We start from the raw sequence: 14,197 nt of genomic DNA, 5'->3' as shown, positions 1-14,197 counted from the left end.
AATAAATAAATAAATATGTAAATAATTAAATGAATAATAAAGATAGTAAATAATCAGAGCACTATATTTATTATATACCAAATTATAGAACTAATCTAAATAAACTTATTAATTATGTTGTTAAATAAAAATTTAGTCTAATTTTTATCAAAATTTCGGCAGCACCTCCCCTAAAAATTGAACTATCTACCTGCTCACATATCACAATATCATTATATCTTTATCAATCAATGCACACAGCCCATCCGTCGGGCAATCAATCAATTTAAAATCCCATCCTCCTTCCATAACAACAATATCAACACTCAACCAAAAATTTACAAACTAATTCTAATAATATCCATATAAGATCATTTATTAAGTCATTAATTAATTAAATTATTAGCTTTACGGTAACTAATTTGTTAAACAGCTAAAACATATTTTTAACCATCACTAATTATAACTACTACCTATTCAAATTCGATTTTTATATCAATATCGAAAATGGCTAGGCCTCCCAAATCTTAATTTATCAAATTTCGATTCTAACCGTTAACCAACTAAAATTCGCCTTACTTCTCTTATGCACAATCGGCTAGTTTTAAACTAATGGTTATCTAGTTAACTAATTAACTAATTCTAATTTATTCTTTCTCCTTAAATCACCTAATCATAATAATAATCATGTAATTTATTTGACAATGTTCTAAACTAATTTACAATTACATTATTCTAAAGTCCTAAACCAGTTAACAAATCATGTTCGCTATCCAAATACGCACACTAATCAATCTAATTTATTTACAAAAGACTATAAATGTTCATATATTTTTAAGTTAATCCAATAAGTTAATTTCTTGTTATTCAATTTAGTCTATTTAATAACTCAATTAAATTCATTAATCAATTAATTCTACATATATAAAAATTGAGAATTGAGTCTTAGAACGTACCCATTGGGAATCGGGCGACGATTCCATGATCAGCGCGAAGAGAAGAGGATTCTGTCTCTCGGGGCCTCACCGGAGTGCCGCCGGCCGGTCACCGGACCGCCACCGCCGACCGCCGTGCACGGTGGTCGGAAAATCGAACTTGCCTGAAACTGAGCACTCTTTACACCATTAGACTCGTTTTTCTGCCAGAAGTCCGATTCCGGCGTCGGTTGAGCGAGATCAGTTCCTCTCGTTGGTTGAAACGGCTCGCCAGGGCATAGAGTCGCCACCAACGTTGCTGCCAATCCATGGAAGAGAGTCGCACTCGCCTGAATCGCAAGCCGGAGAAGGAGGGAGTGAGATCAAGCGTGGTCTGTGGCGAACTCGATGGCGCTGAGTTATGGCGCTGCTGTCGTGATCGAAGGAAGAGGGAGGAGGGGCTGTTGCGATCGCAGCTTCCAGCGACAGCCTTTCGCGTTAGAGTTGAACGGAGAGGCGCTGTGACAAGACCGGACTTGCAGCGGCGAGGAGACATCGGCGAGAAGCTCAGGTGGCTGGATCCGGAAGGGAAGGGGAGGAGTCGCGCGCCTGGAGAAGAAGAAGGGAAAGAAAAGAAGGAAAAAGAAAAATCTAGGACATTCCGGTTTGATTCGGATCGGTTCGGTCCGATTTAGTGATTTGGTCTCATTTGTTTGGTTTGCAGGTTTTTTTTTTTTTTTTTTTTTTTTATTTATTTATATTTTTTTTTTTTTTTCAAGCTGTTTGTGTGGTTTTCGAAAGGTCAATTTGGTTTTAAAGTCCAGTTCGATTTATTTTAATTATTTAGTTTGGTTCCATAATATTTTCTCCATTTACTCAATATTAATAATAAAAATATTAATAGTAACAATATTTGGTTTTAAGATAATTAATTCATACATATTCATAATAAGTTAAATTAAGGGGTTTCGTATTATTTCTCAAAAATTTTAATCATTCTCAAATCGACAATTCCGATGATGTATTTGGGCTTAGGCCCAACTCACAAACTTGGGCTCGAATTGAGATTGTTTGATATATATATAGCCCAAATAGTTGAAAGTCGATATTTTTGATTTATTAAAAATTCGAAAGTTTTCGAAAATAAAAATTCGGGGTGTTTCATTAAGGGTATGATTGAAATGGATTTGGCCAATGTGCACTAAAAATAAAATAATCTTCAGATGTGTAAATAAGTTCAAAACAGTCTAATCAGAGTCAAACAGGAGTAAATAGAAAAGCAATATGTTTCTGACTTTAACATGAAAATGCAAGATGCATGATTTTCTTTATTTTGTACATCTTTACCCTAATTTATAGACATTTGGGAGAGAGGTACAAAAGATGGGAAAAGGACATATGCAATAGGACATACACTTCATTCAAAGGTAGTTTTAGTGAAAGCAAGAGCTTTCTAAAAAGACGTTTTTTAAATTAAAAAAAAAAAAATTGTAATAGGAAAATTTGCCTCTCTTACCCACATATACCCCAAAATGATGGGGAGTTATTTTAAAAGAGCCAAGTATTACAATGTTAGTGCCTTTAACTAAATTCTTTAATTAGTGCAAAAAAAAAAAAAAAAAAAAAAAACCAACAGTCTATTTAATAAAATTAGCTGTTTTAATAACTATTAACTGTTTTAATAGCGTTTAAAGCTAAATAGTTGTTTGAGTAACTTATGAAATGTTAAAAGTTAAAGCTAAATGATATTATGAGTTAGCTTTTTATAAAATAATATTTTAATCTCTAAAAGTTAGTTCAAACGTTATGTTATCAAATACTATAAAAATTAGCGTTTAACGTTTTAATCAGAACTACTTAAAAAACTGTTACTCAACACGGTCTTGATTTTTTTAAGTGAAAAAAAAAAAGATAGTTAAAGAATCTACTTCCAATTAATAATTCAAGCTTTCCAACTTATACTTAACCATCCCAATTGCCTTTTAGACACCTTCTTTGTAGTTAGTGTCACTAATTCTCATTTCTCAATCAAGATTTCCTTTACACATAAGAATTTGTATTTAGTGTCCTTAATTCTCTATCAACTTCTTCTTTACACATAAGAAACAGGGTGTTAGTATGATTTCAAGGGCCCTACAACCCCAACCAAGCTTAACCACCAAAAGAAAAATCACAAAGCACTATGAAACTTACACAGTGGGGATTTCAGAAGTATCAAGGCATTGACAAGTGTCAAATTGGTTGAGTTGTACAAAGCTTTCATAGTCAAAATATATTTTTCATTTGAATTTTTAAGTTCTAACCAATAAAAATTTGCCACATTGTTTATAATGTTATTGTCTTTTTGTATATAAGTACATCCATGTCAAAAACCCTAAAATCTAAATTAACCTTGCCAAGTATATCATTAATCACCATCTAATAAGCCAAATTCCCAAGTCCCAAATCTAACTTTACACATAAGAAAAATAAAGAGAGACAAAGAAGGAGGACCTACTAACAACTAAGTATTAAATTGCTAACATACACTTTTAAACCAAACTTAAAAGATTCAAAAGTACCATATAAAGGCTAACACACAGTCCCACTAAAATGAAACCCTCCAAAACCCCCCAAATGCCTCTCTTATTTAATTTTTACCCTAGCTGTTAGAATTTTTTACCACTCATATCTACATACATTACAAAAATTTTACCCCATAGACTTATACAAGAAGTATAAGTTTCATGTGCTAATGCCACCATTTGTTGCCAATTTTTCACATAATTGAGCATGCATTTGGATTTTCATCACTAAAAATCTCGAATGAATCCAACGGCTGTGATGGGTTTGATTCGAAATCCAACGCTGGAGGTTCGCTTGCAAATCCCGGTTGCATATACGCGTATGAATACGATGGAGGGTTGATTGATGCACCGTAGCTAGTACTGGGATACGCTGTATTGTAGTTCACAGCATACGCGGGCGGAGGTGTATAGTAATGTGATGGGTATTGATATACATGATGATGTGGCAGGCTGTGATTGGTAGAATAGGGAACAGGCCCAATTGGGCCTTGACCATGACCATGTATAGGTGATCCAGTGCCTGCAGGTACATCACTAGAATGTTCGCCCTCACCAGCGTTGTTATTATTCCCTTTATGCCCTTTCTTTTTCTTCTTTTTGCCACCATTACCACTTTTCTCAGCACCACCCTCATTCTCGCTACCGATTTTCTTTTCAGTAACCGGTGACTGGGTACCGGCCGGGCAGGTCACAGGTTGTTTCATCTCAATCTTGACCTCCTTGACTTGTCCACCACCGGTTTTACTGGTTGCACCGGCTTCTTTACTTTTCCCAACATCAACGTTAGACTCAACGGCCCCATTTTTTGTGGTGGTTCCACCGTTTTTATTGGCGGTTCCATTTTCATTAGGTTTTGAAGGATCTTGAACGATAAGTACTTCAGTTTTAACAGTTTCTTTATTTTTTTCACCTCCTTCTTCACCACTTTCTTGGTCGCTTTGCTGTTTTTCTTTTTCTTTTTCTTTATCTTTGTTTTTTGATTTTCCTTTCTTTTTGTGGTCAGCCTTTTCAGGCCATAGCTCTGCATGTTTCCCTGCCTTCACCAGCTTCTTGATCAAAGTGTCTGCATCTACATTTCCCAATACTGTTACCTTCTGTTGTTTCAAATCAATATCTGTTTTGTAAACACCTGCAAAGAATGTACAAACTTAGCAAGAACAAAGATATAATATTGTAGAATTTTTTTAAAAAATCATTAACAAAAGCCAGATAAATTAAGTTAAAGGCAAAGAAGTGTGCAGTTAAAGAAAATGAATAAAACTATTGGAATATATTCTTATGGGGAATCCCACATTGATTGGCTAGAAATAAATGGTTTATTCCAAGAAAAAAACCATATCAAATTGACTTACATAGCACATAAGCAAGCTTAATTCACTTTAAACCTAATTATTAAATGAATGTTGTTAATGAATTTGATTAATTGATTGTAGAACCCCGGATTTAACAAAAACCAAGAAATTAACAAATAGATGTTGGTTGAGCTAAATAATCTCCATTAACAGTGATAGCTTTGAAGAAAACTTGGAAAGAAAAACCCATATGACAAAAAATGGGGTAGCCATGAAATTCTGATAAGAGATTAAAGAAAAGAACCAAAAAGAAAAAAGAAAATAAGATTTTGGTGGGCACCTTCAATGTTTGTTAGGATTTTTTTGACTTTCCTTTTGCAGCCCTCACAATGAACAGAAACTTTCAAGACCAATGTCTGCAAAACATTAAAAAGTCAGGTTTAAAATATCTAGAAGATGAAAATTTTGTCAAGAAACACTGGGGTTGAGTTAATTTATATATATATATATATATATGTAAGACCTGCAAGCTTTATCTTTTACCTTGTATTTGAGTGGTGGTTCTTGTTGTTCTTCTACAACTACTTCTTTATTACCTTCTGCAGGTTTCTGTTCAGTAGTTTTGGCTTCTGGTTTTCCTTCCGTCGCCATTAGAGGTGGGTGAAGATGAGATAGAGAGTGAAAGAGAGTCAAAGAAAGAATGTAAAAGAATGCTTAAGAAGAAGGGAAGTGAGATAGGGCTTGAAGAGAGACAGAAAGAGAGAGGAAAAGAAAGATATACAAGTAGTAGGGCCTAGTGCTTGATGGGGTGGCAATAGTAATAGTGTACTAATATAAAAATTCTCGTACAATTTTTTTAAACTGGCTTTTCCTTTTAGTGGGTGCCTATCAATTTGGCATTTGATGCCTTTATATAATTTTTTGTACTATAAATATTATTATAAACATATATCAATTCAAAAGAGACTACAAATATTTGCTCTTAACATCCAAGAAATGAAGATCACAGTGCATTTGATACTTTTTGCTTCATGCTTTTTAGTTAGCTAATGAAAGGTACTAATTAAGATTACAAATATTGGATTTTTATTTTAATAATTGCAAATTAAATAAATAACTAATATATGAAGATTATGAATGTATTTGGATATATAATATTTTGAAGAAAGTTCACTGTCAGCTTCCTATGATTGAAAAAAGAAAATGAAAAATAAGAAGAATAGAATATATACGATACATTTAATCAGTTGATTATCATAATTTTTTTTCTAAATATAATTTTTGTTTTTGAATTTTTTTTATGTTCATAATTTTCCTTCTTACCATATGCTAGGAAAAGAAAAGAAAAGACAAAAGGGAAATAGAGCATGTACGTTCTCTTAAATTTCCATGAAATGTAAGTAAATTACTTAAAAGCATGGCAATAGGAAAGCAATTACTTCATTTTTAAGTTATTTGTAAACTTTATTAACTTAAGTAGAATTTTCATTTATGCTAAACATAAAAATTAAGATTTAAAAATAATTTTTTTTGTGAAATTTATATAAACCAAACAAGTTTTTGGAAAATAGGAGTTATATTTCCACACGTATTGACAAGCTTTTCCAACTATCCATATTTACTAGGAAAATGCATTAATATAAGGGAGAATTTGTATTTAGTATTTGAGCTTTCACTCTAATTACTACTTAGGTCTTTTTTTTTTTCCCTAAATAATATATTAAATCATCTTTATACTTTTCTTTACCTGCAAAACTATTTAATTATTCTGTTAAAAATACTATTTTTGTTATTAAATATTAATAAAGACAAAAATACTTCATAATATCTAATTATTTCATTTAATATAACATTATTATTTATTCACTTATATTTCCTATTTTTATTTGGCATTTTATGACTAAAATATGTCTTCTTAAATAAAATAATTTATTAATTTATTGAGTATTTGATGCACAAAGCAAACAACCTATTCACCAAAAAGAATGGATTAAATAATACATAAATAGGATCAAATTTCAGGGACTAAATAGTCATTCTCCCTTAATGTAAGACTCGCGTGACAGTAGTTAAAAATTTAAATGCTATACATAATTTTGGATTTTTAATATCAATGTATCACAAAGAAATTACATTTTTACTGTAAACAAGAAATAATATTATTCTCTCTGTAACTGTACTTCTCAAATAAGGAAAAAAAAAATAATCAACAAAAAGAAATTACAAATTTCAATCTAGAAAATCCGAACATGAAATTTTAACCTAACAATAACCAGCTTATATTACATTTCAAGAAAAGAATATATATATAAAAAAAATTAGAAATTCTCTTTATGGAAGTCAAACTTGGTAGTAGTTTTCCTTGAAAAGTCATGAGCTAGCCTTGTCAACTCTCCGGTCAATCCAGGTGCACCGCAGTAAAACACTCCTGCAATAAAAAACCATATATATACCCTTCAATTAGCTTAAAATTAATTAATTAATTAATTAATGGAAAAAAAATCTGAAATAAGGCAATTAATTACTTACCAACTCTTTGATCAGGGTAATTAACAGCTACATGCTTGAAAACTTTCCGCCAATTAGGTCTAGCAAAATGAGTCTTAACACGAGTTTCAGAGACTACATCAACACCATTTTTTGCATGTTGAAGAGATTGAAGCATGGTGATCAAAGCGGATCGAGCATCTCCTTCTTCATAAACACTAGTACAGTAATTATGAAGTTCGATTACTCTATCTTGATCGTAATCCGCCACTTCATTCATTACACCTCTAAACCACTCGAACGAGCCTTGTTCGCGAGTGACCCAGTAAAAATAAGCATGTTTAGTAGCAAAAGGTTTTCTTTTATTACCCTTAATGCCACTTTCTACTATCCCTTCTTCTAGATCTTTTTGTTGCTTAATGTTGTTAAGCACGTCTTTAATTATGCTAATCAATGGGGTGGCTCCAATGCCAAGCCCAACAAGGAGGAGAACATCGTATTTTTTGTAGTCCTGTGCTGGGGCTCCATAGGGCCCATCAATTAAGAGCTTTGGCAACCTGTTAAAATGCATCATTAATATTTTATTATATAAATAAAATTTTAAATAATATTGTGGAAAAATTAGGAGAAAATTACGCACTTAGGCTTGTTATCACTGCTTGCTATATCAGCTCTAAGAAGGCCGCTTTGATTGCTTGATGCAGGCTGACAGACCTAAAATTAATGGTACCAAATTATATAACTAGAGAAGGGAAATTTGCAAAATTTTGAAGGAATTGGTATAATTTAAAAAAAAAAAAAAATGTACCTTAGAGAAAACAGTTTTTAGCTGCGATGTCCAGTCACCCAAAGTACGAATATGGATGCTCAAATAATCATCTCCAGGAGCAGAAGTTATTGAAAATGGATGCCTGAAATTAGCACACATAAATAACACCTTAAACCATCAATTCTTGACTATAAATTTATATAATTTTTGTTAATTTAATAGCTAATTGAACAATTAACTTACCATTCAAATGGGGAAACAGCTGCACAATTCACAAATATATATTGCCCACTAGTGTACCTAAATCCTTGAGGTTTGGACATGTGCAGTGATAGTACATTTCCTGGGTATACTGCTACCTGAATTTTGGAGATTAATGAGACTTTATTAGTATGATTTCTCGTATTAAATTACTGAAGATTACACGTTGTATAGTTGAAGAAAATACCTTTAAAATCCTTACTGATGATTTATAGCCCGACCTAAATGCACGAATCAAACGTTCACACGCGTATAATCCCATTGGAATAGCCAGATACATCCATGTCTAATTATCAACATTGCAAAAATTAATACAGTCTATTAATTAACAAGTGTTAAATTAACAGAATAAAGTGAAATGATTTTAAGAAATTACTTACCGTTTTCTTGTACCATTTCTTGGAGAGGTAAAGATAGTATCCATGAACAATGAAGAGCGCGTAGACAATAACAAATAAGTGATGAGAGTACCAAAATGCATTAAATCCGGTGAGTTTTTTCAGGGTTTTAGGGAGGTTTAGTCTATTACGGCGGAACCAAGGTTGGGCTAATGTATAAGCTATAGCCATTAGCACCACCATCACCACACCAGTCCAACCTTCAGTTCCTTTGACGAACCACCAGTAGTTATTTGGTCGGTCATCGCCAAAAAATGGCTTCATTGGCTCGTATTCTTCATCGGTGGCGTGCAGTAGCCTGGGAAAGTCGCATGTTAAATGTGCTCCGGCGTGTAACCCAACTCCAATAGCTATCCCAAATGCAATTACCTATACATCAAGGTCAGTCTTGTTAGTTTATTGATTAGCTCAGCATTTTCGCGAGATGGGTATTATCATATACCTTATGGAAGTTGATATTATCGTCGAAAGGAACGATCACCCCTAATTTGGTGTTGCTTCTAAGCCAAGTGATGGTATTTCTACAAACAGGTAAAAGAATTAATGCCATGTTAAACTTAGTAGTCTCTGCAGCGCCCTTAGCTGTGGTGACACAATAGCCCATGACATCGAAAACGGCTCGATGCTTATATTGGATGAATTTCCATGTGAAGAGACCAGCACAAATTCCAAGCCACAATGCCATCACCCAGATTCTCTTCCAGTTGTCCTCAATGAAGTAGGCTAATCCCTTATAACCTCTCTTAATTGGATTCTGCTCTTTGGTTGGCACAAGCTTTTGGCTTAGTACTTGGCTTAAAATTCGACTATCTGTTACAAGGTTTGTTGATTGGCTTGGAGCTTGGAGAAGTAGCATTTCCAAGTTGTATAGCTGCATCAACACAGAGAAAGACAATTCTTAGATTCAATGGCTTATCTAAAAATGGGTTCGTTTTATTACGATCCATTGACCCATTTGGATTGGGCTAAAGTTGAGTTTAGTTCATTATTCCAAGTGGGCAAGTTTTAGTCGAAGAAAGAAAAAGTGGTGTTTGCATACAAACCTCAATGTATCCAAGGTTGTCTGGATCTAGTTCTTCCATGATCAGAGCAGCATATTCCTCTGCACGGTCTTGAATCTTTGATAACTTATTAGCTGAAGCACTCAAAGCAATAATCTGAAAAATCAAGAAAATGAAAAGGTTAGCCTTTTCTTTGTAAAGGATATAATCACATATACACCATAAGGAATGTACTTCAAAATATTTCTTATTTTACCTCTAGCACTTCCTCCTCTGTGATCCTTCCATCTGCATTTTTGTCCACCCTGCATTTTGTACATTTTTTGTTAAAATGATTAGCGACACTTGAAATTTTATTTCAATCGTTTCATTAAAGAAAATGATTAATAAATTAGCTAAACAACTGTTATGGTTTCCTAGCCATGTGAACAAGATTTGGTTTTGATTCCTTGGAAAAATGTTAACTAAAACTAAAATATTAGCTATGAAGCTGTGGTAGATTATTGTAAGTTAATAATATCAGAGATTAATTAGTATATTTTAGTTATTTTCAGAACCCATTAATTTATATATTTTTTTAATAAAAAATTGCTTAAATCCTTACATGTCAAAGAAAGTCTGAAGCCTAGCATCAAATCCCTGGTCAGTAATTTGTTCCCAGAATTCACGCAATTCGGCTTTGCTTATTGAAGCTGAAACTATCCCTTTTCTTCGAGCCAATGCGTCAAACAATTCAAAAGCAAATTCACTCGACTCATTCATCCCTATACATTGAGCAAACCGAGTTTTGGGCAGAGCACCGTCAATGGATAATTTATCAAACCTTGCTTCCACTTCAGACCAACCTTCAGTTCCCACATTTTTGGTCATGAACTTGAGCCCTTTCAAAGCACGAGCAGCTCCTGATTTACTTCTATCAACTTTATCAAAAGCATTGGAAGATGTGATTTTCTTGAGCTCCTGTGAAACTTGCCTCAGTCGAAACGAGAGCTGAGATCCTAGTGAAGGACGATGATGATGCTTCTTCTCCAGTTGGCTCGCTAGAAACGTTGTTTCTGAATCTCCTCCCTTTATGTTCTGCACCAAAACGGCATCATCTCGTACGTCTAGTGTTATTTCTACGTATTCTTGGTCTTCTTTGAATCTTGCACTTTTCTTGCTGGTTTTGTTGTTACTCACTAAAGGACCGCTCATCGGACCGCTATAGCCGGCTCTTCTGCTGCTGCTATTGCTCTCTGACTCGGAATACCAGGTTTCGCGTTGATTTTCTCGATTAATCTCCATTTCTTGGTCCTGTCTTCTTGCTAATTCCCTGGAGTAGTCTTGAAATTATTGTGCTCGTTCTCCTGAAATAATCAAGAACTCAGATATTATTCAGTTATGTATAACATGGTGACTCCAGAGAAACATGTTAAGACAGCTTGCTTGTGACTAATAAGACAATAACGCACTATGGGATTATGTCTTACGCAAGGGCTCGTGAACCTGTTGACCTAAAAATAGTTTGATTGTGATTTAATTGTGCCTTTCCAAATTAAATACTAGGAAATGGAAAATCATGCTAATTATATATATATATATATATATATATATATATATATATATATATATATATATAGTTTTCCTTATTCTTTCTAAAAGTAAATTCCAATCATAATAAAGTAATGTATGCTACATAAAATAATTAGAGAGGGAACCAGGTGGGTGATTATAGAGGGCCACCGCCCCTCAAAAATTGGCATTTCAATTATCTAACTCAAAAACTCTCGCATTGGAACCAAATTTCGATGGAAAATACAAAAAAACTTGCAAAAGAACAAAAAAACAGAAGACTAAGAACTTGATGTTGAAAATTGAATCTCACCAGGGAAAATTTTTCTTTGTTTGTAAGAGGCCAGTAAAGATATAATGAAGGTGTGTAGAGAAAGAAAGAAGAGAAGTTTGCAAGAAAGCAAAATGCAATTAAGAAAGTGATTAGTAGTTTGAGTAGCTCAAGAAGAATGGGAAGGGAGTATATATATATACATATTGAAGAGGTGGCGGTGAGTGGATGATTGATATAAGAGAGAAGTCAAAAGCAGAGAAATCCAGGGGGCGCATTCACGCGTTGTTTCGACTTTCAAGTGTTAGTTATATTCTGTAGTGGGTTAGACTTATTAGGTGTTTAGTTTATACTCTTTCAATTATCCAAACATCACCAACCCAATTCTGTTCAAACAAGAAATAGTACCTTCCACGACATTTAACCAATTAGGATAAAATTCCCAAAAAAAAAGATAAAAATTATTGGGCAGGTTAATGATTAATAGATAATTTGGTAGGATAAATTCTTTAAATTTTCCAATAATAGATATAATTTAAGAACTTCCCGTTAAAAACGTTCTCAATTATTTTAATTATAAATTTAAATGAAAAATTTTAATTTATTCTTTACTATATTCTCAAGATGAATGATGTATTGAAAATTAGGTGGATAATCAAACATGGTGCCTGTTCATTGGCATGAGATTTTTTTCAGATGTCATCCTTTGCTGTTACTACGTACAAAAGTCTGCTTAATGTGAACATAAAAAAATAAATTAAAAAATTTCAGATAATGTAATAGTAAATAAGTAATCGGGTCAAAATGTCTCATCCAAGGCCTCAGGAAAATATCTACAAGTAATAATAGAAACTAGAAAGCATGATCAACTTGAAAAGAGCATCGATTGGTTAGTCCATACAATTTTTGGTAATCATAGGATTAACTTATCTAATTTTATTAAGATATATATATTTTTAAATCATCGGTATTCAGACTCTATTATCAGGGATTGCTTAATTTAACTCGGTGGCTTAGTCAATATCCAGACCCTATTATATATTTTTTAAAATTTATTTTAATTAGACGGAATTAAAGGTCAGAGATCAGTTATATATTATATAAAACGTCAGTGATTACTTGGATAATTATGGTATACCTGAAGGACTAAATAATTATTTTTTCAAAAAAAAAAAAAAAAAAAAAAAAAGGAGTTGGGGGTGTCTTCGAAAAGTAGCCACTTGAAGAAAGAAAATAAGTTTACCCTGTTTTCGTAAAATCAGCCATTGCAGCCTCTTGATTTAACCCAAACCAGTCAAAGTTGAAGGCACAAACACATACACTCTCTCATTTGATTTTTGCGGAAGTTCACGAAGAAGAAGAAGAAGAAGAAGACAATATGGAAAAAGAACGAAGAATAAGTCGAAAACGAGTGAAAAATCTTCCAGCACGTGATTTGCTTCTCCATGCGTTCTGTCTAAATGCACTGCAAATATATGTAGCATTGGCACATCAAGACTACTCATATTGTTTGGTTTGATATGGCAATTTCTTTTTTTCTTTTTAAATTTCATTAAATTGCTATTTAATTAATCCGTCGTATCTTAATAGTTAAATATACACTTACCACTAAAACTGTATCTTGGTGTGATGAAGAAAATAACATTTAAAGAAAAAGAAATAAAAATAAAATTGCATAGAAAAAAATTATTATTTATTCATATCAATGCGAATTTAATTATAAATAAAACAATCTTTCAAAAAAAATTATAAATAAAACAAATCAGCGACTATATTCAATTTCAATAAATTTAAAATTGAGGTTTAACAGGGTAGTATTGTAAATTAATAAAATTATCAAGTGATTTTGCCAAATAGAAATAATGTGGTAATAATTTTAATTAAAACTCAGACACCAAATACTTAATTGTCCAATCAGTTATTAGTGACAAAGACCTGTGTTTGAAACCCCAAAAAAAAAACCCTAACAGATCAAAATTGTTCAACTGAAAGCCCAAGTCCAGGCCCTTTACTCTGGTATTGGATGTTGTGAATGGGCTTAATGACAACACTTTAATAATCAATGGGATTAGGCATTTTGGTCCTAGTAGCAGTCTACTATACTAAACTACTAAGCTGTCTTTCTTTCTGCCTTGTCTAAGATTCAAAATTTGACCAGCCAGCCACCAGTTTCCACTTTTTAACATAAATAGCCTTAAACAAGTTTCTTAAAAAAGCCAAAATCATAAATCAACTTCAGGAAAAAAGAGTACAAAATTTTGCCCTTTCACTAATAAAATCACAAGCTAAGCCAAAAGCCTCAATCCTCTTTATATGGGCATTGATGTAGTTGGCTAATCTCTCCCCAGTGTGGTTCGGTATGAGACATAGCAAAAGCCTGATTTCTTACTTCAAGACTCTTAAAACATCAACTTTAGTTCTACCAAACCTAAGATACTAGATTTTGAACCTGAAAGCAACTATAATCAACTAGCAATAAAAAAGATAGTGATAAAAGCTACTAATCTTAGTACAAAATCTAATATAATTCAAGATCAAGGTTCTTTTCCCTCCTAGATATATGCTGTTTTTAGTTTCTCAATGGAAGGTCAGATACTTGCACACGAGAAAGTGATGGACCATTTCTCTCTCTCTCTCAATTCAATAATAGGGGTTGGAGAAATTTCCACCAACACCCTCTTGATAGGTGAGTAAATCCAACCAAACT

The 14,197-nt window shown here is 32.9% G+C and overlaps 2 protein-coding genes across 2 annotated transcripts; both read right to left on the bottom strand.

Annotated features, from left to right (window-relative positions):
- Positions 1-3,380: 3,380 nt before the first annotated feature.
- LOC105647507 (Heavy metal transport/detoxification superfamily protein) lies at positions 3,381-5,547 on the bottom strand. The gene is made up of 3 exons (XM_012233627.4): positions 5,296-5,547; positions 5,093-5,168; positions 3,381-4,589 (listed from the first exon to the last, which is right to left on the bottom strand). Exons 1-3 carry the CDS (start codon positions 5,401-5,403, stop codon positions 3,652-3,654), a joined length of 1,122 nt encoding a protein of 373 aa, XP_012089017.1. The 5' UTR covers positions 5,404-5,547; the 3' UTR covers positions 3,381-3,651.
- A 1,440-nt stretch (positions 5,548-6,987) lies between these two features.
- On the bottom strand, positions 6,988-11,692 carry RBOHB (respiratory burst oxidase-like protein). Its single transcript, XM_012233628.4, has 12 exons — positions 11,533-11,692; positions 10,273-11,014; positions 9,925-9,973; positions 9,711-9,824; positions 9,110-9,538; positions 8,650-9,036; positions 8,457-8,555; positions 8,252-8,367; positions 8,048-8,150; positions 7,880-7,953; positions 7,282-7,796; positions 6,988-7,180 (listed from the first exon to the last, which is right to left on the bottom strand). The coding sequence occupies exons 2-12, from the start codon at positions 10,950-10,952 to the stop codon at positions 7,071-7,073; spliced, it is 2,676 nt and encodes an 891-aa protein (XP_012089018.1). The 5' UTR covers positions 10,953-11,014; positions 11,533-11,692; the 3' UTR covers positions 6,988-7,070.
- Positions 11,693-14,197: the final 2,505 nt, after the last annotated feature.

The sequence above is a fragment of the Jatropha curcas genome, chromosome 2, assembly GCF_041381405.1.
Source record: "Jatropha curcas cultivar XTBG-Jc1 chromosome 2, XTBG_Jcur_1.0, whole genome shotgun sequence".
Taxonomy (NCBI): Eukaryota; Viridiplantae; Streptophyta; class Magnoliopsida; order Malpighiales; family Euphorbiaceae; genus Jatropha; species Jatropha curcas.
This window is presented reverse-complemented; position numbering and strand designations above follow the sequence as displayed.

Excerpts from the sequence above, each read along its gene's own strand:
- LOC105647507 (XM_012233627.4), bottom strand. The coding sequence starts at position 5,403 with ATGGCGACGGAAGGAAAACCAGAAGCCAAAACTACTGAACAGAAACCT. Across the intron at positions 5,169-5,295 it reads AACCACCACTCAAATACAAG|ACATTGGTCTTGAAAGTTTC; the intron begins GTAAAAGATAAA and ends AATGTTTTGCAG. Across the intron at positions 4,590-5,092 it reads AATCCTAACAAACATTGAAG|GTGTTTACAAAACAGATATT; the intron begins GTGCCCACCAAA and ends CATTCTTTGCAG.
- RBOHB (XM_012233628.4), bottom strand. The coding sequence starts at position 10,952 with ATGGAGATTAATCGAGAAAATCAACGCGAAACCTGGTATTCCGAGTCA. Across the intron at positions 9,825-9,924 it reads CAGAGGAGGAAGTGCTAGAG|ATTATTGCTTTGAGTGCTTC; the intron begins GTAAAATAAGAA and ends TTGATTTTTCAG. Across the intron at positions 8,368-8,456 it reads CATCAGTAAGGATTTTAAAG|GTAGCAGTATACCCAGGAAA; the intron begins GTATTTTCTTCA and ends TCCAAAATTCAG.